Source organism: Stegodyphus dumicola, chromosome X1, assembly GCF_044657685.1.
Source record: "Stegodyphus dumicola isolate Sdum_Otavi_A_Nest chromosome X1, ASM4465768v1".
NCBI classification, from domain to species: Eukaryota; Metazoa; Arthropoda; class Arachnida; order Araneae; family Eresidae; genus Stegodyphus; species Stegodyphus dumicola.
Genome location: NC_140780.1, coordinates 125,226,947 through 125,250,378, shown reverse-complemented (window position 1 = coordinate 125,250,378; position 23,432 = coordinate 125,226,947). Strand labels below are relative to the sequence as shown.

General features: G+C 32.4%; 1 protein-coding gene across 4 annotated transcripts in view; it reads right to left on the bottom strand.

The window, feature by feature from the left end:
• The window catches only part of Klp3A (kinesin-like protein 3A), a 298,885-nt gene that overhangs the window by 243,129 nt on the left and 32,324 nt on the right, over positions 1-23,432 (bottom strand). For all 4 annotated transcript variants that reach the window (XM_085808353.1, XM_085808352.1, XM_085808354.1 and 1 more), the window contains exon 4: positions 12,866-12,952. In XM_085808353.1, coding sequence (XP_085664479.1) covers positions 12,866-12,952 — 87 coding nt within the window. The remainder of the gene's footprint in view (positions 1-12,865; positions 12,953-23,432) is intronic.

Here is a 23,432-nt window from a genome sequence, read left to right as displayed (position 1 = left end):
TGATAAATTCACTTATGGTGAACCTTTGATTTTCCCTTAACCGCTTGGTCAATTTGTTGAACAATATTGTCTGTAGCAACAGACTTGCATCCTTGATCCCCTTCACCATGCACATCAGTTTGGCCATCTTTAAACTTTCGACACCGCTCACAAACAACGCCATCACTCATAAAGCCATTTCCATACACTCGACTCATTCTTCGATCAATTTCCACTGCACTGTTCCTTTCTGCCTGCAAGAAACGAATAACAGCTTGCAATTCACACTTGGTAAAAGAATCAATAGCGACAGCCATGTTTATGTGACTGCAAATCAACAGGAAATGGCATGTTGAGCTCGCCAGTGACAGAATGTGTGGAAGGGGAGATGCGCAGTCGCCTACTACGCACACCAACTACCCGCCACATGTCTGCCCATCATACTGTGCGATCGGAGGTTGAAAAAATAAACAACCCTTGTAAATGTTTCAAACAATTAATTTTTATACTATATACAACCTAACTAACTGAACATTTAAAAGTGTTTATTAGCAATAAAAACCTAGTTTGTATGTTTTTTTTTATTTAGTATATTTTTAAAGCATCCATACTATTTGTAGAAAAATCCCATATTCATACTATAAATAACATTTTTTCAAAATTTTATATTTTTTAGTATGTCGGAAAAGTTGGAAGTGGCATGCATAACTTCCTCCCCTTCCAGATAGCGGCCCTCTTTCCAAAAAGGTTCGTCACGCTTGCTGTAGTGGCAGGAAGGCATATGAAAATCCAGAATAATACACTGTTTTAATCAGAGAAAAATTCTTGTGTCATTTACCTCTGGAATTAAGGTATACATTTAATGATATTATAAAAATGTGAATGTGGTCAAAAACAGACAATTTCAATTGCATTCCCCCCCCAATTTTATATGATGTTATGTGATAACAATATGAATCCTCGTTGCTCCATACTGAAGCTCATTGATAGTCGAGAGGCAGAAGTTCCACCCAAAGTTCATGATTTGAAAGAACTAAAAGTACTTTTTGACAGTAAGTCAGCTAAAATGTAATACGATTACTCATTGTAAAAAAGGACCTACACAGCTGACATATAGTTACACCCAAACATAAATGAACTTAATTGAGAAATGCAAAGACTGCTTGAGAATATATTAATTTGCAATGACAAAATTGGTATATACAAAATCATAAAACAGCTTTGGAAAAATGTGATGAAAAATATTTTTTTAAATGTCACGGGGATTACAAAAAACAGATAATTAAAACATTAAATATTACATGCATAAATAAAACAAAAACAGAGGACAGGAGTCTAAACTTCACGAAAACAGATAAGTTCACCAGCCAAGTCATGGCAAACATTTCTAAATTGTTCTGCAAGCAAAATCTAGGGCCATAGAAGGTAGGCAAAAAAAAAAAAAAAAAAAAATTATATGTTACACATCTTGGAGTACATTTTCTTTTGTTTCTTTTGCTGATCTTCTTTGCATGAACATGTCCAGAAGCATGAGAGCCATAAGAAATGAAAGGCACAATAAATTGCTTAGACATGTTTCTTGACTTCATAGCCTACTTCAAAAGTATTTTTGGCATTCAGAAAAAAAAATATTAATATTTTTTTTCATATTTAGCAGAAAGGAATTTGATGTGCTTTTTCCTGATTAATTTTCAGTCAAGTGTGATACCAAGGTATTTATCATTTTCTACACATTCCAAAGGCGAATCATTTAGTGTCAAAGAAGCACTATTTTACTTACCAAAATTTCTGGAAATAGACAGAGCTTAACTTTTCGAAAGATAGAAAGTGAGTTTATGAGAGATCACCCAATAGGACATAAAAGCCAGCACTACTAATACTCTTAATAGAATACAGTCAAGCTTTCCTTGGTAAATTAAAAGTAAGTTGTTTGCAAATGCAATTTTTAAACAACTGCCGAGGTCACTTAAAAGATCATCTATTACTACATCCCAATGAGTAGCAGCAGATGCACAGCCTTGAGGGCAGCCTTTTCCAGAGAAAAACCCTTACTTTCGGACCCAAGCAGATGCTCAGCAGTCCTCCTGTTTAACCTTTTAAGCAGATTATAGATATGTGGTATACCTGCATCTTTAAAAATTTTTAAGCTACATGGCCACCAAGCATTATTAAAAGCAACTTTGATATCTAGAAAAATAAGAACTATAGTTAACCACATTTGGTTTCCCTACTAAAAGACATTAGTAACGCCAATAAGGGCATCTTTAGCAGACTTTCGAGGAGTAAACCTGAACTGTGAATCATTATAAAAACATTTGTTTCAAATATAAATTTATTCTACTAATGAACAGAGTTTTAAGACAATTTCCCATAGTAGGTAATAGGCTAATTATGATATGATATTTAATATTGTTGGCAGCAGTAAAACTATACTACATTGAATGGCAACAGTCATTGTTAGTTTAAATATTGTTCTTAGAAGGTAACAATTGTTTTATGTGCAATTTTAGTTGATTAAAGCTTCATTTGAGCTTCTCTAGGAAAGTGATTTATTATATTTATAACAATTTAATCAATTATAATTAATTTGTACTTTATTTATTTATTTATTTGCAAAATGGAAAACGTATTGAAACCAGAAAGATTTGATGCTGACCCTGCCTGTGTTGGAGCAGAATCTAAATGGAAACACTGGAAAAGAACTTTTTCAAATTTTCTAACACAAGTGAAGGAGGCAACTGAAGAAAGAAAACTACAGCTGTTATGCAATTTCGTATCTGCAAGTGTTTATCAATATACTAATGATTCACAGTCCTATGATAATGCAATTAATGTTCTGGATTCATTGTACATTGCTCAAAGAAATTAAATATTTGCCCGGCACTGTTTAGCATCCAGATTTCAACAAACAGGTGAGTCTGTAAATGAATATTTACAAATATTAAAACAGTTGAGCAAGGATTGTGAATTTAAGTCTGTTACTGCAGAAGAATATAATCATGAGTATATTAGAAATGCATTCATCCGAGGTTTGAAGAACCCACTATTCGGGAACGGTTATTAGAAAATGCCAGTATTTTGTTAGAAAAAGCTTATGATCAAGCTAGAACCTTAGAACTTGCTGAACATCATTCTGCCTCATATTTAATATCTTCCTCAGCACAGGTAGCTGCTGTTGAACAGTGTGAGAACAACAATGACGATAGTGAACAATTGGCAGTAGTTGCTCCTATTCGATCCAGAAAATGTTTCTTTTGTCACAGAGACCTTCATTTACGAAGTATTTGCCCAGCTAAGGATGCAATACGTCGAGGATGTGGTAAAAAGGGCCATTACCAAAAGGTATGCAAATCCAAACTTATACACAGTACTACTAATCCCACAGCGGCAGTTTATACACTAGCATCAGCTTCAATGCTTCCTCACTGTCTTGAAAGATCAATAACTAAAGTTCAGCTGAATGGAAGCTAGTAAAGGGAGTTCAGCTGAATGCCCTAATTGATACCAGCAGTTCACTAAGTTTTATAAATCAATGTTTTGTAAAAAGATGTTGAATTAAAGTAAAACCATATTTTGGTAGAATAACCATGGCTAACTCTTCTCTAAGCTCAGATACTACAGGCTGTTCTTTAGTTAATATCAAATTGCAAACCCATGTATACACTAATATAGAGGTATTAATTATGAAAATCCTCTGTGCAGACTTTCTAATCGGGCATGATTTATTAAAAGATCATTCTTCTGTTGAGATAGAATTTAAAGGTGACAGACCACCTCTTAGAATTTGTTCATTAACAACTGCTCTTGTAGCCCCTGTGTCATTGTTCTCTAATTTAACACATGATTGTAGACCTACTGTTACAAATTCAAGACGCCAAACTGAAGAAGATAGAACATTCATAGCTACAGAAGCATGTAAATTACTTAAAGGTGTAATTGAACCAAGTAATTTTCCTTGGCATGCACAAGCTTTTGTTGTGAAAGGAGAACATCATAGACCCAGAATGGTAATAGATTATTCGCAGACTATAAACAAATTCACTATGCTTGATGCTTACCCTCTTCCCAAAATTGAAGAGTTGATTTCACAAGTATCAAAATATAAAATATTTAGTACAATTGATCTCAGAAGTGCTTATTATCAGTTTCCTATCAAAGAATCAGAGAAACACTATACTGTGTTTGAAGCTGATGGTAAACTCTATCAATTTCTACGTGTTCCATTTGGTGTAACAAATGGAGTTGCTTCTTTCCAAAGAATAATTGATGAAATAATTTCAAATGAAGAATTATCAGGAACCTTTCCCTACCTTGATGATGTAACTATATGCGGCAAGAATGAAGCTGAGCATAATAATAACTTGGAGAGGTTTATGGCTGCTGCTAAGAAGTATAACCTAACCCTGAATGAGGAAAAATGCACATTTTCCACGAAATCTGTAAAACTGTTAGGCTACTATATAGCTAATAATATAATAATAAAACCTGATCCTGATAGACTGAAACCACTAATGGATTTGCCGATTCCTAAAGATGTAGGATATCTACAATGAGCACTGGGAATGTTTGCTCATTACTGCCGTTGGATTCCCAATTTTCCTGAAAAGATTCGCCCCTTTTGACTAGAGGACCTTTTCCCCTTAGTAAAGATGCCGAGAAAACCTTCAGTTCCCTTAAAAGAGATATATCCAAAGCTTCTTTAGCTGCAATTGAGGATAATATACCATTCAGAGGTCAAACTGACGCTTCTGAATTTGCAATAGGAGCAACCCTAAGTCAAGCTGGTCATCATATAGCTTTTTTCTCAAAAACATTAATGAAAACATTCTTCTGAATGAAAACATTCTTCTATTGAAAAAGAAGCATATGCTATTGTTGAATATTTACGAAACTGGAGACACTATCTAATTGGAAGACACTTCGAAGTTTTTACCGATCAAAGATCTGTGGCATTTATGTTTGATCAACAGCACTCCAGTAAAATTAAAAATGAGAAAATTATGCATTGGCGGTTAGAACTTGCTTGTTTCAAATTTGATATTATATATTGCCCTGGAAATAAAAATGAAATTACAGACACTTTATCAAGAATAAATGCAGCTATAAAACCTCAAATAGATCTAAAGGCACTACATGATGAACTTTATCATCTCAGAATTACTCAAATGTATCACTGGGTAAGATTTAAAAATTTGCCTTTCTCACTAGAAGATTTCATGTGTATGCTGCAGTGAAGCAAAACCTCATTTCTATAGATCTGAAGGACACTTAATTAAAGCAACTGCACCTTTTGAAAGACTAAATCTAGATTTCAAAGGTCCTTTGCCTATGGCTTTCAGAAACCGTTTCCTTCTTACTATTGTGGATGAGTTTTCAAGATTCCCTTTTGCAATACCTTGCCCTGATATGTCATCTGCTACTGTTATTATTCACCTGAAAAATATTTTCTCAATTTTGGGGATGCCAGCCAACATGCATTCTGATAGAGGATCTTCATTTATGTCTCATGAATTAAAATGCTTCTTAACTTCACTTGGTATAGCAACAAGTCGCACAACTGCATATAATCCTCAAGGAAATGGCCAAGTAGAGAGGTATAATGGAATCATAAGGAAAACCATCCAGCTGGCATTAAAATCAAAGAACATGGCTATCGAACATTGGGAAGGTGTTCTGCAACCTGTTTTGCATTCGATTCGGTCACTCTTATGTACAGCAACAAATCTCACACCACATGAACGTACGTTCATCCATGCTAGAAGATCATATAATGGACGTTCCTTACCTATGTGGTTAACACAACCCGTAACAGTATTAATGAAGAACCATACACGAGCTAATAAATATGAGCCTATTGTGCAGGACTTGCACTTCTTTTTTATCGCATTCTGAATTGTTATGTTCTGCACAGCAACAATAACAAGCCAAGGAATATCTGCAATCAAGACTTCTACAACAGCCCAAAAATATGCTTGTTGTTTTAAATAGGTGTTAAAGCAGGTATTTTAATATAGTTAAAACAGCAAAATCTTCAACTTTATAAATGCTCCACATCACTTTTAATATACACTTAAATAACTACACTTCTGTCACATTGAAATTTTTTAAATTAAAGCAAACTGTAACGTCTTTCTAACATTCTTCAGGCATAGTAATTTCAGGATTCTATAATTTTCTTCAATAATTTTTAGTTCATCATCACAAATGTTATTTGCCACATTTTTAAGTAAGAGCGTAGGATATTTTAATTTTGGAATATAACGACTCACAATAGTCGAGTCTTCCTGCAAAGCAGGAAAGAATTTTTCTTTATCATATTCAAAAATGCACTTAACCATCACTTTACTGTTATTAACAGTTCTAAAATTGCTGATTCCAATTTTAAGTTTTTGAGGATCAGTTACAGCTTTAAGAAGCTTCTCAACATTACCAGATGAGCAGTTTTCTGTACTCACAATAACACAGCAGTCTGAATCAATTGAATTTGGTGCTACATCATTAGCATAAATTTTCATTTGCATGACAGAATTCAATAAGCTTTCTTTAGAAGCTTCATGAAAACTTTGACTTGACATGCTAAACATATCTTGTAATCAAACTTTTAATCTCACCAATGCTTTCTTTCTCTGATGATTCATGTTGCATTTGGATACAATGGCCAATTCCAATTTCTGAAGTTCATTGTCCACAGCTGCATAAAACTCATCACTACCACAATCTGCCATGTTGGCTAGTCTCCTTAGAACTTCAGTGGTTCGGTAATTTGAATCCTAAAGAAAGAACTACAAGAATTTGTAGAGCAACATCTATGTATGCTCAAGAGAAAGCTCATTTTTACTTTGAACTAACAAAGAAATTCGACTGGGTTCGAAATTCATTTGTATTTAAGACACAATAACACGCCGAATAAATACTAATTCAGAAGTCAAACAATAAAAATCAGCGTAATATTTGCAAAATTTTCACAGGACTAGTTTCGATGGTTTTACCGAACCACCATCTTCAGCTGCAAAACAGCTGAAGATGGTGGTTCGGTAAAAGCTGCAAAACAGCTGAAGATGGTGGTTCGGTAAAACCATCAAAACTAGTCCTGTGAAAATTTTGCAAATATTACGCTGATTTTTGTTGTTTGACTTCTGAATTAGTATTCATTTGTATCTTAGTTAGCTACTATGGTGTTCAATTTATGCTAAAGAAAAAGAGAAGTTATTTAAAAGAGATCACACTCTTGAAGTTGAGTTTAAAGATATTCCATTCTTTGAATTCTGGGTTACTGCAAAAATGAAATTTCCATCCATTGGTAAGTTATAAATGTCGTTGCAATTATTATTTGCAATAATGTGTAAATGAAGTTTCTTTTTCAAAATAGCAATAAAAAAATATACGAAAAAAGTTCTTGAAGAAGTGTGGACCAAATTCCAAAGACCACTGATGTATCAATGTGAAATCTATTTCTAAACACATTCTGGGGTATGATGTGCAAAAGCAAGGTAGTTGAAGTGAGAAACATAGTGAAAGCTGAGCATAGATAAGTTTATCATTTTTAAATTTTAGGAAAAGTAGTAATGTTAGACATACATAAAATATCTGTCAAAATGTTTGCGCCAACTATAATCAAAGGGCGTGAGAGATGCTTATGAAAGTAAAATTGATTTCTGAAATGGACACTATGAAATCCCACTCATGCAGTATAAATCTGATCCCTTTTTTTTTTTTTTTTTTTTTTTTTTTTTTTTTGTTTTTTTGTTTGTTTGTTTGTTTGTTTGTTACTAGAGTTTGAATATCTTTTGCATGCATGGAAGACTGCTATCCCTAGCTTAAGTTTTAAAGCATTTAATAGACCTCTGAACTCTAAAGGTTTTACTTTTCACAGGGTTGCCACTCAAACAGGAGAATGAAATTCCCTGACTTTTCCAGGTATGTTTCAAGAAAATTCCAGTCTATCCGCGTAATGTACGTTGGCTGTGCTAAGAGTTAAATTAATTATGGTATTACTTGTACTGTGTAGCAAATTCACTTAATTATTCAATAAATCCCAGAGGACATTTATTCTTAATTATTCACTTTGTTTGATTGGTACACTTTGTTTGATAATTTTGTTTACTTTTCCACTTAAAAAAGCTTAATAAATTTAAGATATATACATTGGATAACAACTGTATGTTTTATTTAATTATTACTCATGATCATCCCCAGTTCAACACTAGGCTAATCCGGTTCTTATAAATCACAACGCAATGCTAAAAGTTAGGTTAGATTTTAGGTAAATTTAATTTATGTGAGGTGTATTCTTAAAAGGCACCTTAACACTTGAAAACACAAATATAATTATAATAGGAGTTGTTTTCTCCACTGAAGATTGAGATTAGAATCTGCCCAATCTGGAATAAAATAAGGCTTTTTTTGCAGACATTCTACAGCTAAACGAAAGAAAAAAATCTATTTAATGATATTTTTTTAATACATTGAGGTATTTTATATTTATCTCGCAGCATACATAAGGAAAAAATATGTGCATTAAATTTCGTGATGTCATCATACTGCTCGAATTAATTTCAAGATTATGCCAGAGAAAATTTCCTGACATTTGAAAATATTATTTACTAATGATAAATAAATTTAGAGGGAAGAAGCAACATTAAATGATATGAATAACATAAAAATAAAGATATCCTAGATGATTGATTACTATTTTTTTATTTTACTGCAAAATGACAAGGTATTTATTAAAAAGAAAAGAAAAGAAAAAAAAAAAAAAAAAGATTTTGCGGTAAAATCCTAGTATACAATACGGCCTTCGCATGATTTTGAAAATTGTCGCCAAGAACAAAATTACCCGTTTACTGCTCATCTTCATGTCGCCAAATCCCGCTGTACCATACATGGAGATTATTCTGACCAAAGAACGTCTATGTAAAAAGCGGAGGGAAAATTTGCCAAGGGATTTGACGATGGAACGGCCAGAATTTCCCTCTCCGCAATGTGTACAGGAAATTGAGAAACACGTGTTAAGAAGAAACGTTCTTTGACAAAAAAGAAAACTACGAAAATCCGTTTTTAAATTATTGCGAAAAATCCAAGAAGAAACGTTTTATCAAAGAACGTTTTTTCTTGGATTTTTCACAATAATTTTAAAAACGGATTTTCGTAGATTCCCCCCCCTCAAAATAACTAATCCATGAGTTAGTTAATTGACTTGCGCCGAAAAATATTTTCTTTTCCTTAGAGTTTAAAGACATTTTAAACAATATTCATTTTATGAACTCTTGTTAACGTGACCTTCGAAATTCAACACCGGTTTCGAGCTTTGGCAACAGATATATCGCGCATGCACAGCTGTTTCCCGCTATGATGGAACCGAGTCACGTCTGTTGCAGAGAGGTTTTCCTTCTTTACAATACATATTCATGGTACCATATACTAGAATTAAACCCATTTTATTTTATACGAGAACAGGTACTTTCTTTAGTTTATGCACTGCACATGCGATTCTCGAGGTTACTGGAAACCAAAAGTTGCGGGAAACTTGCTTTGCCTTTCTAAAAAGACAATCAAATTGAAGCTGCGAAAATTGGCTCTATGCCAACTGCCCGAATGACACTCACGTGCTACACAATTCGCCAAAAAAGTGATCTCTTCCGACGTCGGCGCAAAACTCGCCTTTTTTGGCGGGATCGTTGTATGAAATTCCCTGACTTTTCCAGATTTTGACTAAAACACTTAAACTCCCTGACTTTTCCCTGAATTTTTTGGTCAATTTCCGAATTCCTTGACTTTTTCCGGTTTTCTAGGTAGCGTGGCAACCCTGTTTTCAAGATAAGTATTTGAAACCCATGTGCATCTGGCACCAATTACAAAATGAAAAATACAGGATTCATATTATAAGGATATGCTAATAAGGTAGTTAAAACGGACCATCAAGACAAATATTGCAGATAATTATAGATTCTGCAGTGACTGCTGCATATAGTTTTTCTTCCAAGTTAAGAGATTTTTTTACTAATTATGTCTTAGAAAAGTGTGCTTCTTTATGCCTTTCTGAACTGAAAAGAAAATACAATATCTGATTTTGTTGTGCAAGAAGTCAGAGCTACTAATATGCATGTCGGTACTTTTCCATTTTGCTGGCGCAGGCGATAAATTCACCAGTAATGGTACAACTGATGCCAAACATAATATCCTCGCTGGTAACCTTTTATGCCTCATTTTCAAAACAATTTGCAGCCATTTCTTATCACATACATTACTTCTTTCAACACTGGCATACAATTACATAGAATCTGTACCAGATAGATCAATTTTATGCCATAAGGACATTCGCGGTAATTAAATCAATTAGGATGCAATCAATCATATGGCTAACCTGAAGCCAAAAATACAGAAAAGGCAAGGTCAAGGGTTAAATTCATCAATTCTAATGAGAATGCACTAGCGAAATAAAGCACTGCGGTTTTACATAATTTCTGAGTAAGCTATTTGTATGAATTGAAATAATTCTTGCATTTAAACTTGTATTCCAAATTAATGTAGAAAATTACTGAGGGAATTAGATTTTTGTAGTGTAGTTTACGCGAGATGAGATTACTCGGGGTCACGTGATATGAACCGGCGAATCAGGATGTTGAACAATGAAAGCATAGTAAATTCTTAAATTAATGTCTTTTTGCAAAATTTTAAATGATATTAAAATGAAAAAATAAATAAATAAATAAAATTCAAAATAAAAAATTCTTAGAATTAACATTTGTTAAAATTTTTTATGTGTATAATTGTATGTTGTCGCCAATAAAGTCTACTTGGCGAGATTTGTGCCGGCGGAACGGAAAAGTATGTGCATATCTAAGATATGCAAAAACTGATCTACAGAAACATGACTATGGCTTGTACACTACAATTTCATTAACATCCAGTTGGAATTTTGCTATGCGTTTTGCTATAGATCATTGTATCTGAAAGATAATACTTTTTTTCTCATTGTGTAACAATTCAAATTTATAGACAGTGTACAAAAAGTACAAAACAGCTAAAATACATAAGCATAGCCATTAGAGCAAAAAATATATATTAAAATCAATTTCTTTTGCATAAATTTATTTCCATTCTATAAATATATCAGGCACTAAACATTATGTACAGTTACTGCTGAAAAATATTGTTAAAATTTGAAATTTTAGCAAATGTTTTTAAAATGCTAACTAGTTCACATGCACCGTTAAAAGCAGAGGAAGCCACAGTGACTTTATGCAGCCCACCCATTCAGTGGCCAAGAGTAAACACAGACTAGATTATAAGCGTTTTGTACTGTTATTCAGTTAGCTGCAGGTTGGCTGTAAATGTTTTAAAATGTTATTAGACATAAACAAAATCAATTAGATGCATTATTTAAAACTAAAGATAAAACATTATTTTAATTATAGAGCATGTATATGTACTAAAAAGTGCTTTTTGAGCTTATAATTTGCTTTTTGAGAAATTACATTTTTCCTATAATTTAAGTGCAATTTAATTTTTATCAGAATTTGAACAAATTATTCATTTGATCCATTTTGCTGTAGATGAGGGAAAATCAATAAATTAAATAACTGTTTTTGCTAACTTAGAACCTTAGCCTTATTTACTTACTTTTTGGGAGGTCTAATGTAACTTAATACACATTTAAAAACATTTTGCTCAAAAATTTGTCTTAATTGTTTTATAGTTAAAAAGTACATATATATATATATATATATGTATGTTACGGTGAAACACCGAAATCTGGAGAATGTCAACATTCACATAGTCGCTTGGTGTATGTCCGAAATATTTTCCAAATACTCTTATTTCTGACTTACACCGGTGAATGTTGAACATATAAGAATATTTTATTTCCTTCTCCGTAATTCATTCGCGAAAAAACGCACTTGAGACTCAGAATAAGAACATAAGAACTTAAAACACACAGTACATTCAAAATGAGAAAGGAAAATAATAGAAGTTATAAACTTACCAAATTATGTGATTCAAATCTTATTTGTTGCAACAACGTAAACTATTATGACACTTTGAATTGCACAAGAGGCCCTTGCTTTTACAACTGCATTTATTTGTGGAACACTTCCTTTTGGAATGGCAGCGTGTACATATACTCCTCTCTTTTTGACCTGCACCAGAGCATATCTGTGATTGTCGACGTACACCGGTGAGGGTCCGAATGTGCAAGAATATAAAGAAATATTCGATCTTTCACTGACGTATTTGGTGAATGTTGACATTCTCTGGTGAAAGTCAAAATTCTCCAATTTCGGTCTTTCACGGTAACATATATATATTACTTAAGGAGTATGCATATTGTTTTTAGAGCATTCAGTTTAACGCATCAACAAGGTTATAATTTGAAAGGTAAAGATTGTATGCCAAAAAGTCTGATGACATTTCTTAAAATTAATATGTCAAACTGCATTAACGATTAAGGCAGTAATATTGATGCAGACTTGGTTAAAAATGTAGCTTATGATCAAACTTTCAAAAGCATTTAGCTGCACTTGTTTGATCAAATTTTCTTCTTTACAGTACCATAATTGATTTTCAAAAATTGGCCTACGTCATCACATTCTGCACTTTTTAGCATGCAATGCAAGAAATAAATTTAATTCTCACAGAGATTAATTTCATTTTTATAAAAGGAATCTAATAATTGGAACAGAAGCAAAACTATTAAAACCATTAAGACCATAAGAAAAGGTGGAACTAAAACAAAATATGGTAAATAGTGATTTAGCGTGTGGAAGTGAGTCAATTTCATTTGAATTGAGAGCTAGCACTCACAGGAAGTACTTTTCCTTCCCATTTTTCTCAGTGTCATACTGGTTTGAATTCAGCTTAATTATAAATATATCAGTAAAATTACCTTTATACCATCGCTGTCCTCTCTAACTGAGCAAGTAAAAATTTCTTTAGTTTTTTTCAACAAATCATACACATCTTCTTGATAAACCTAAGAAATAAAATTATGAAAACATTTAGCATACTAAATAAAAATCATATGACATGAATTGTAATATTAAAGACAAAACCTATTTCTCACAATGGAAATAAATCACCTTTATGAAACAGTTTACAGTTTCAAGAGAAAATAAATTTTTTTTTAAAAAAAGCACTCTTTGGTATTTTAAATACATCAAATAAGAAGCTGCAGAAAAGTAACACAGAAACACTATTTAGATTGAAATTTTTAGAAAATAAGTAGGAAAAAATATTCAAAGTACACGATAATCAATCAATATACCTATTGTATAAATGAGTGTTAAGAGATTAATCTTACTTCTGTCAATGGTTTCTGAATGCATGAAAGAAAAAGAATTCATGGATAATATCAAACACAAAGTATAACAGTTTTAACCTTCTTTAAAGTATTTGTAATGCAAACAGAATATTAAGAAAACAAGCTGCCACTCAAATCAGTAGCTAATTCTGTAAAACATTTCCTATTCATATATGAACTGCAGATGTTAACATAAAAATTTTGCCTTCTCAAATATTACCTCAACTAAATGGCAAAAGAAAGACCTAAAATGGCCTTGTTCACAGATTGACTTTTCTTTGCTACATCAGTTTTTGATTCTCTAGTCTTTTAGAGTTTAATCTTTATCTCAATTTAATTTCCACTTTTTTATTCTTCTCTTACTTAATGTTCCCTCAGTTTTAATTCTTTAAATGCTTCAAACAAAATATTCACAAGTGGAGTTTTAAAAACAAGTAAGATGTAATTGAGAACTTTTACAGAGTTAGTACACATTTCTGCACACAGAAATTAAGTTCCTTAAGGACCATTAATGAAAAAAATTAAGGACCCATCAACTAACAGGAACTGAATATATTCAATTAAAGATATTAGCTATGTCTGAACTTCACTTTTGTACTACCATCCTAAGAATAAAATAGATCTGCAAGTAGAATGCATTATTATTACACATGATTTAACGAACAATTATAAAACAAATTTGAGAATAAAACCAACTGTATAAAATTTATCAAGGAGCATTAAATATTTTACACTTATAATAGTTTAAATATTTTTCACTTATAATAGTTTAAATACTTTTCACTTATAATAGTTAACATATTTGAAAGAAGATTAGTGACATTTTTATTTACGTTTTACTAACAGTTAGCTTTATGTTGATTTTTTATTTTATGTCTCATTTTGTCACATGCTCAATTTAGAGATCGATGCAGTTAGTGTCATAGCTTCATGTAGAGTTCCTGGGGTTGTAACCCAGTGAATATATTTTAAGGTTCCAATAAGACATTAAAGGACAGAGGTGATAAATTATTTAGCATACTTGCTAACCTATGAGACTCAAAAGTCAGGAGACATTTTTAAGAAATCAAGAGATTTTTTTCAATCACAAAAAATGTTTTTAATGACAAAAGCATCTTTTTAATAATGAATTAACTTGAAATAGTTACTAATTAATATCTGAAAATTCAGTTACTGATTCTTAAATGCAAACAGTATAAAAATACTAACATGTAAAAAAGCATTTTTATTACTTACATCTGTTAAGAAAAAATAGTACTTTAATCAGTTTTCATACAAATGTTATGCACAGTGGAGATTTTGCTTTGATTTAGAAAGAAACTGCACAATTTTGTGCATAGCAACTGCCACATAGACCTGCTTTTGCTAATAAAAAAAGTTTCTAATGAGTCACTGCTAATATTAGATCTAACTTTACTCCTTATTTCAGCACAACATTGAAAATCCTCTCCAAATTTGCATTACTCTGGGGAATTGCCAGATGACCAACATTATTCTAGGCACTTGCAAATCCCATCAGCACCTTTATGTTTTTCAATTAAACTCCAATGGGTTATAAGGTATTTCTCTTGCCTTCTTAGCATGCCTTCATGGTGTAATGGTCAGCACACTTGGCGTGTATTCGAGAGGTCCGAGGTTCGAGTCCTGGCGAGGGCAATGCACATTTGTTAAATTTCCTGCTTCAAAAAAATCTTAATGCCTCTACAGTAGTTCCCGAACTAAAAAACTCACGAGACCTTCTGCTAAGATTGCTTCTGAAATTCTTAGGTGCCCAAGACTGAAGATACAAATAATTGTAGGCACTGCTATTTCAGAAAACGCGTTCATACTATGGGACTTTTTTAATAGGACTCTATATGCAGGAAATGCGGTAAGAATGAGAAAACACCGCAGCATATTATATATGAGTGTGATGGTCTTATTCTCATTCACTTGACTACTTTAGATATTCTCAATACTAAAGAGTTACATTAAGATGCTGTAGACTTTATAAACAAAGTGGGCAACCCAAACAAATGGAGCTAGAAAGCATTCGGTTTGATGTGCTTGGCACAAAATTATATTTAACAGAAGTGCTAGATACTTGACAAACTCAGTCTAAAGCAGAAGAGACTAAATGCACAAATTTTTATTCCATCATTCTTAGCATGTAAAGAGAAAGTATGGGTTTCATTCAGTGTGCAGTACCTTTTGGAAAATTAGAATGTTATTAAGAAATTTTCAATCCCACTGGCAAGGGCTCAACAGTGGCTCAGTGGACTGAACAAAATTGGTTGGACTTTCCTCACGTGTATCGTGAACAGGAGATAATTACCTTAAAAATTTTGACATGAAAGTATTCCTCTTAAGTATCTCGTATGTTTACTATAATTAAAAATAAGCTTATTTCTCAGTATCTGAGCACTGAAGTTAAAATTTTTGTGATAATTCCAGAAGTATTGTCAACATAAAATGTTCAATAATATTTTAATCCTGTTAATATATAATAATTCAATCAGGGTTCATAGCCACATTTTAGTTTAAAAAATAAGCACCTATAAGCACTTTTCAAGCACATTTTAAGAAAAAAAAAATAAGCACCTGTCTAATTACATCATACACAACTGCATAACCTTAAAAATTAGACTTGTCATTTAAAGTATGAAAAATGCAGTATTTATTAAGAGAGAATAAGCATTACCTCAACCATGGAAAATAATTACTTTTTTTTTTTTATTTTAAATAACAGTTCAATTTACAAAACTAGTTTACAATGAGAGAAAAAAAAAACTATTCAGAACTAAACTATATTACAAGATTTAATGATGAAATTTCAGTTCAAAATAGAGAAAATAAATAATAATAAGGCATATTTATTGTAGTGGCTTGGAACCTAATAATAAATACAATTTATTTTTCCACTCATATTGATATTTAAATAATTTAAATCTAAATTCCGAACATTTTCTAAATTTTCATTGTATATCAGTTTTCCCTTAACAGATATTGCAAGCAAAGTAATTTAAGTAAAAAAGAGGAACATTTCTGATATCAGAAGATGGGAAATTGCTTCATGCAGTCATCTTTGAACAGTAAAAGCTTAACTAACCCGCATACTTGGAAATTGGCAAATACTGGACAGTCGAGCGTAACTTGAAAAAGAGGAGCGGAGGGAGGGGGTAGACTGTAGCCGCTCTTTAGATTTTTTGCTAAATAAACGCTTTTGACATTTCGATAAGTGTATCATATAAAAATAAACTAACGAAACTAAAAAATATTCTGCTTAGCAAACACAGTAAAACTCTTTTAAGTGTTCATAAACAAATCTTGGACTGAACATCAAAATTAATTATCTCTGCAAAATATCGCAAACATTATTGCGCAATACCTGAGCCATGAATTACGTGATATTACGCAATCGGAATCAACAGCTGCCGGTATTGGGAGAATAAAGAACTAAATAACTGGGATGTTTTTTATTCTAATTTTCAACAGACGGCGTTAAATTTCCGGAATAGAATCATTCTTCGCTTGGGTTGGTAGACCGCAGAACCTTTAGTTCTATTCAATCCAGATAGAAAAGTGACAAAAAAAAAAAAAAAAAAAAAAAAAAAAAAAAAGGCCCGTTGCTCGTTTCGCAGCGAATATTCAAGATTTTGCGGAGAAAGGGGAGAACCTCCCAACCTTCAAACTGTATAATGTATTGGGCCAAAACAATTAAATTATTTTGACTATTCGATTACTTTCCTTTTATTTAAGCCATTCCGAATATTATTCTTTAGAAAGCTAATCTGTGTTAAAACACAAACATTTTTGGAAGTTTACTATACTTCAGCAGTTACTGCAACAATGTTATTATAAACATTCATACATATACTCATAATATAAGCATAACGATCATAATAAACATGAATATGAACTGACCAAGCAGAACGAGAATGCAAATTTTTAAGATCTTGATAGAAATTCAAACGTGTGTAGTATTTGGGTGGGAGGAAAAGAATGCCGAATGTACCAGAATTTTCTACTGCTTTCCCAACTCTTTGACCAATAGAACGACAGGCACCTGTCTGTATTCTTCGTGCACACCAAAGGTTATGTTAATGCAGAGAAAGGGGAAAAAACTATTTCCGGGAGTATGATTCACCATCTGACATTCCATATTAGGAAGAAGAGTTGTTTATTTAGTTTCGGCTTTGGTACGGGGAAAAATAGCGCGTTCATTAAAAAAAAAAAAAGCACTAAAAGCAAAAAATTAGCACTAAAAACAAAAATATAAGGGCTTTAAAGAAAAAGTAAGCACCTATAAGGGCCTTTATATTTTATTTTCAAATATAAGGACTTATAAGCACCGCTACGAACCCTGTCAATACATAATATAAACCAGCTTTGAGAGAAATATTATAGCTATGAATATTATTCTGTCAGATTATATTATTGTTCTACTTACAGTATTCACTCTACTGGAAAATTCTGTCTGTTATTGAAATAAAACACAGATTTTTCTTACCATCAGTAAACTTTATTAAATAATATATTTGCCATTATTTTTAATGACTTCTTGCCAGCGTGAAAGCAATTTGTACATCGCATTTTTGAAAATTGTTGTATCTTTATTTGCGAAAAACTGAACCTGTCTTTATTTGATATCTTTTTCATTTTTGAGTCTTTTACCCTTTAAAAAATTTTGTAAGGACAAAAACAAGTGATAGTCGAAGGGTGCTAAAATCAGGGAATGTGGTGGATGCGACAGAATTTCCCAGTCTAGTTCTGCAATTTGTTGATGGGTCTCCAAAGCAGCATGCGGCCCAGCATTATCATGATGCAGTATGATGCCCTTCCTATTCTTGGACTAATGCCTTTAAATTATCCAATTGCTGACAATACTTCTCTGAATTGAGCTTTTCATTCAGTTTTAAAAGCTCATTATGGATTGGCCTTCGAATGTCCCACTATACAAATTTGGTTTAGAGGTGGAAGGGATATCCTTTCCAGGTTCACAATATGCCCTTTCCCTTACGATGTTTTCACAGGTAGTCCACTTTTCATCCCCAGTTATCATCCAGTTCAAGAAGGGCTCGACTTTGTTCCACACAAGTACAGATGTACATATGAAGACGATCATCCAAATTCTTCTGATGTAATTTGTGTGGCACCCATCTTAACTACTTCCACACCAACTGTATCTTCCGAATATGGTCTGAAATGGTTTGCTGGGCTGAATTAAGCCTTTCTGTGATCTCCGATGCTGTCAGAAAAACAACTCAACATGGTCTCAACAGCATAGTCGTCGATCAAAGAACGTCACTCAAAATGTGGCTTATCAGAAAGCTCGAAATCACCTGTTTCAATTTTTTCAAACCATCTTCTACATGTCCTATAAGAAACCGTACCTTCACCAAACACTTTCAATAAATTTCTACATGCTTCTGTAGCATTTCTTCTTTGTTGAAATTTGTATAAAATACAGTGGCATAAATGAACTTTATCAGTAGCCATGGATACACTATCGCTTCACTCCTAAGACTAACCTGAATCAACTATGTTTTAGAAATTTGCTACATAAGTATGCATACATTAAATGATAAAAATAGAGAGCTTAACATGCGACAAATAAATATGTGCTTACATGTCGAAAATTATTGTCATAGAAACAGACATAACTTTCTGGTAAACCAAATATATTTATGTAACAAAGAACAATAATATACCTAGTAGTAAATTCTTTATCTTGGGGCCATAGTTCCATGTCTGTTTCCAAAGATGCAAGTAAAAGATACTTTTAAATGCAATGTTGTTTAAGTTAGGAATCCAAAATCTGTTTAACGTTATTCAGTTAGAGAACTTAGGATAATTCCTCTTCCTCCCAAAAAAGGCATATATATTAGTTGTATAATCGTTATCTAACATCATCAAATGTGGTATAGTTAAAAACGTATTTTCCACAATTTTATTTAACTTGGTGCCTCTGTCTATAGAGGGCCATTCTCACTGAGGTTTATCTGAGCTAAGGGGACATCTAACGTAACCGGCCCATCTCCCAAACCAGTTTTTTTTCCCATAGAGCAGCAAGTTGAAAAATTTGAACTGCAGGCATAGCAGAGCTAATCGACACATGAAACTGACTCCGTTAGCTCAGATAAACCCCAGTGGGAACAGACCTTTAGTTTCACTCAAATCTTGAAATTAATTTTTATCCCATTCTACAAACCCAAATTTCTTAGAATTTTTTAAACATATGTATTTACAATGACAAGAAAATAATCAACAATTTTTTTTTCAAGATTTGAATTTTTATTTGTTAATTTATAGCTTAATTATTCTCACTTATCTTATTAACTGCCAAATTAATTAGCAGAGATTTCTAACCTATATGGGTAGATACAAAATAATGTTTAAAAAAGAATCAGAATTAATTTTGAAATATAGTTTGATTTATTCAACTATCATGCTAACATTGCATTGTTAAATTAAAAGATTTAATCCTTCATTGTTCAAGCTACAATATTGTATTTGCAAATAAAAATGGCAGTGCTTTGTTCATAACCTTGTGAATCCAAGTGATAATGGGATCAACTTAAAAAGTAAAACAGACTCTTAAACTTTGAAAATAAATACTGTAAGGGACATTGGAATTATGTCTGCTATGTGGACTGGAAGTTGTTCATATAACCCGAGGAAGTCATATCAAACACTAATAATGTCATAAAATAAAAACATTTGAGTTTTCCTTTCTTAGATTTGTTTTGGTAAGTGTTTATTTATAAATGACTATATTCTAGTGTGTTAAAATACCATACATCATATTGAATAATAATAATACACAGTACAAAGTCCGAGATCCGGATGTCCAATATCAGAAATGATCTAAAATCCGGACCCCAAAACCACCAACAACTTTTATTTTTATAAATGCTTAACCACATGTGCATTTAATTCCCCCCTTCCCCGTAGATAAAACATGTGGAGAGTCCCGATTTTTAATTTCCCTTCTACACTAAATAAATACCTCATTATTGAAGAAATAATAATTTAGCATAAATTTGTGTGAGCAATAATTTGGCTCTGTAGCTGCGATCTCAAACCGAAACATTCTATATAGAAACATCTTTGATTTTACTACTGCTATATATCGCTGATGCGAACCTGGCGAATCATTAGTTATTATATTTTGTTTCAGCACCGCATGTTTATCAACACATAACAACTTGAGAAATGACTCATGCAGTGATGGCCAAACAATATGTTTTATATATATTAGTACAAAGAGTATGTTAACCTTTTATACTGACATTCTTACGCTTGGCAATGATTACAGATTTACGTTAACTGCACTAAGAAATATTAACGAGGAAAAATTTAACAAAAGTTTCTTTCCATATGCTAAAAATAGATTTTGTTGATGATATTCATAGGCTAAAAGATTACATTTAGTGCTAAAGAATAACTGATTTGTTTTCCCCGTAAACCCAGAACCAGAGCCAGAGCTCACGGCCGTACTGGGCAACAGAATTTACCGAAGACAAGATTTTTGGAGTTTAGAGAAGCACCGAGCAACAAAATTAAAGGATGAAAATATTTTTAGAATTTAGGGAAAGCACTGTGATCCAAAATATAGGGGACGCAAAAATTTAGAACGTAGACAAATGTTAGCAGAATTTAGTACCTGCAGAAACTACATCAGGAGGTAATATAGCTAGCACCGGCCCTTAAAAAGCCTTAAGTATATGTAACAATTTATTTATTCAGGATTCAGATAAGCCTTAAGCATGCACAAGAAATAGACGCAAGTATAATAAATAACTTAACTAATACAATCAGGCTTAATCACCTCAAAGCGCGATAGATGCGAGACAAAAATGAATGGAAAACTTGTCTTTTGCCCCCAGTCTCACACAGCCAATAATGCTATTAAGCTAGGTTAAAATTATACTTCCTGGAATTCCAAGGAATTTCGGCCAATATAGCAGATTGCGTTGTTCCTTAATTTTCTGATTTGATCTAGCTTAATAATTTGTTTGCAGGCTGTTTCTATTACAGCAATTTGATGAAAATTAAAGTTTCAGTTTTTGATCATGTCGAAAAGAGTTTCTAATTCTGCATCTGTAACAGGATCTACAAAGCGAAAGCATGTTTCAATGTCCATTATACAATATGTGAAATTGCTGCAAAAAATGGATGAATGTATATCTGTCTCAAAATTATGCAAGAAGTGTGGTATTAGAAAATTAACCACACATAACATAACAGAAAAAGAAACTTTCTGAATTTTTTGTGGATTCCGACACCCCACTCGTAACGAATAACAGAAAAATGATTCGTTATGCTAAAAGTCAAGATCATGACAAAGTGATAATTGAATGGGTCAGACAGCATCGCTGTGAGGGCGTGCCATTGACGGGTCAAATGCTAATGGCGTAAGCTAAAATATTTCACAAAGAAGACTTTAAAAACTGAGTGTACATACAGGTTGGTTAATTATTTTAAAAATCTCCATGGTATAAGGCAATTAAGAATTTCACGTAAGAAAGCTTCAGCTGATACTGAAGCTGCTGAACTATTTGCAGATGAATTCATTGAACTCATTAATAGTTAAAAGTTTTCTCCAGAACAAATTTACAACACTGATGAAACTAAAATTGGTCTTTTCTGGCAATATGTACTGCAAAATACCTTGGTAACCTCTACAGAAAAGGCTTCAACTCGTGTCAAAGATTAAAAAGTGAGACTAGCAATTTTAGCATGCATAAATGCAGCAGGAACACACAAGCGTAAACTTTTCATTATCAGAAAAAATGCACGACTTCAATTATTTAAAGGAGTAAAAGGTTTTCTGTTATATATTGTACAAATTGATGACACAAGTGTTAACAAAAGATTGGTTTGAAACCCGAGGCTCGGCAGAATTTGGTTGGTTTACCTGATGACGTAAAAATTGTCCCTATTGTAGATAACTGTTCAGCTCATACTTCACTTAAAGTTTTAGTGAAAGATAATGTATCCGTATTATTCTTTCCTCCAAATTGTACGTCCATCATTCAGCCTATGGACATTGGAATAGTGCGCGCGCTGAATGAGAATATAAAGTAGAATTTTTATATCACAAACTAAAGATTAAATTTTTCAATTAATGGAATTTTTAAAGAAATGTGGAGAAGTGGTAATAAACGAAGATGATATAACAGAAGTTTCTCATTGCGATGACATTGCCCCAATTATCAGTCCATGGATGCAAAATCTGTAATATGGCTATAGATTCCGAAAATACCACTACCAATAGTGAAGAAAGCGACAAAGAGGTTATCGAAAATGAAAAAAAATCAATTGACAAGATAGTCGGAATTCTCAACACAGCAATTAAAAGACTAGAACAATGGAACTTTGTTACTGGATAAGAAATAATATCTGTCTACAGATTTAAAGAGAAAATATTGGCACAAAAAAGCAACTTAAATAACTTACATTGAAAGAAATGTTTAATAAAGAAAACAAATAAATATTAAGCATTTTTTTCAAAATTTTGTTACCCTTTAGATCATAATTGCTCTTTATTTCATAAATGCTTCATTATTTCAAAAATCACGATTTCATATTTTTAATTTTATAATTTCTACATGCCATCTTAAAAGCATTAAACTGATGATCTAATATCCAGAAAAATTCCAAATCCGGAATCGCCGAAGTCCTGACGAGTCCGGATCTCTGACTTTGTACTGTATTAAAAATAATGGTGCCAATAATTTCTGCATGAACAATTTATCAGTCTAAGAAACTCGGCAGTTAGGAAATATTAATAGACATATTCATTTTTTGAACAGATGACCTAAACTTATGATACTTATGAGTATAACACAGACCTACAGATATTTTCTCTCACTCAGATATTGTTTCCCCTTTCTAACTTGCTTTCCTAAAAGAAGACAGAATATAATGCAAGGTGGCCATAAAAAAACTTCCCTGATATATGTCTCTAGGAAGCCAAAATTTTGATTGGTTGAGCCCAATCATTCGAAATAAAATTTCATATATTGTTATTTGAAGGTATGTGTTCAAGATTGCAATGATTTAAAATAATAGAGCTCTCATCGTTACATTGAAAGAATTTTGAAATTTTCAAATGGCACCACCCACTTCTTTTCTGCATAAATTGACCACGGCATTGAAAAATCATAAA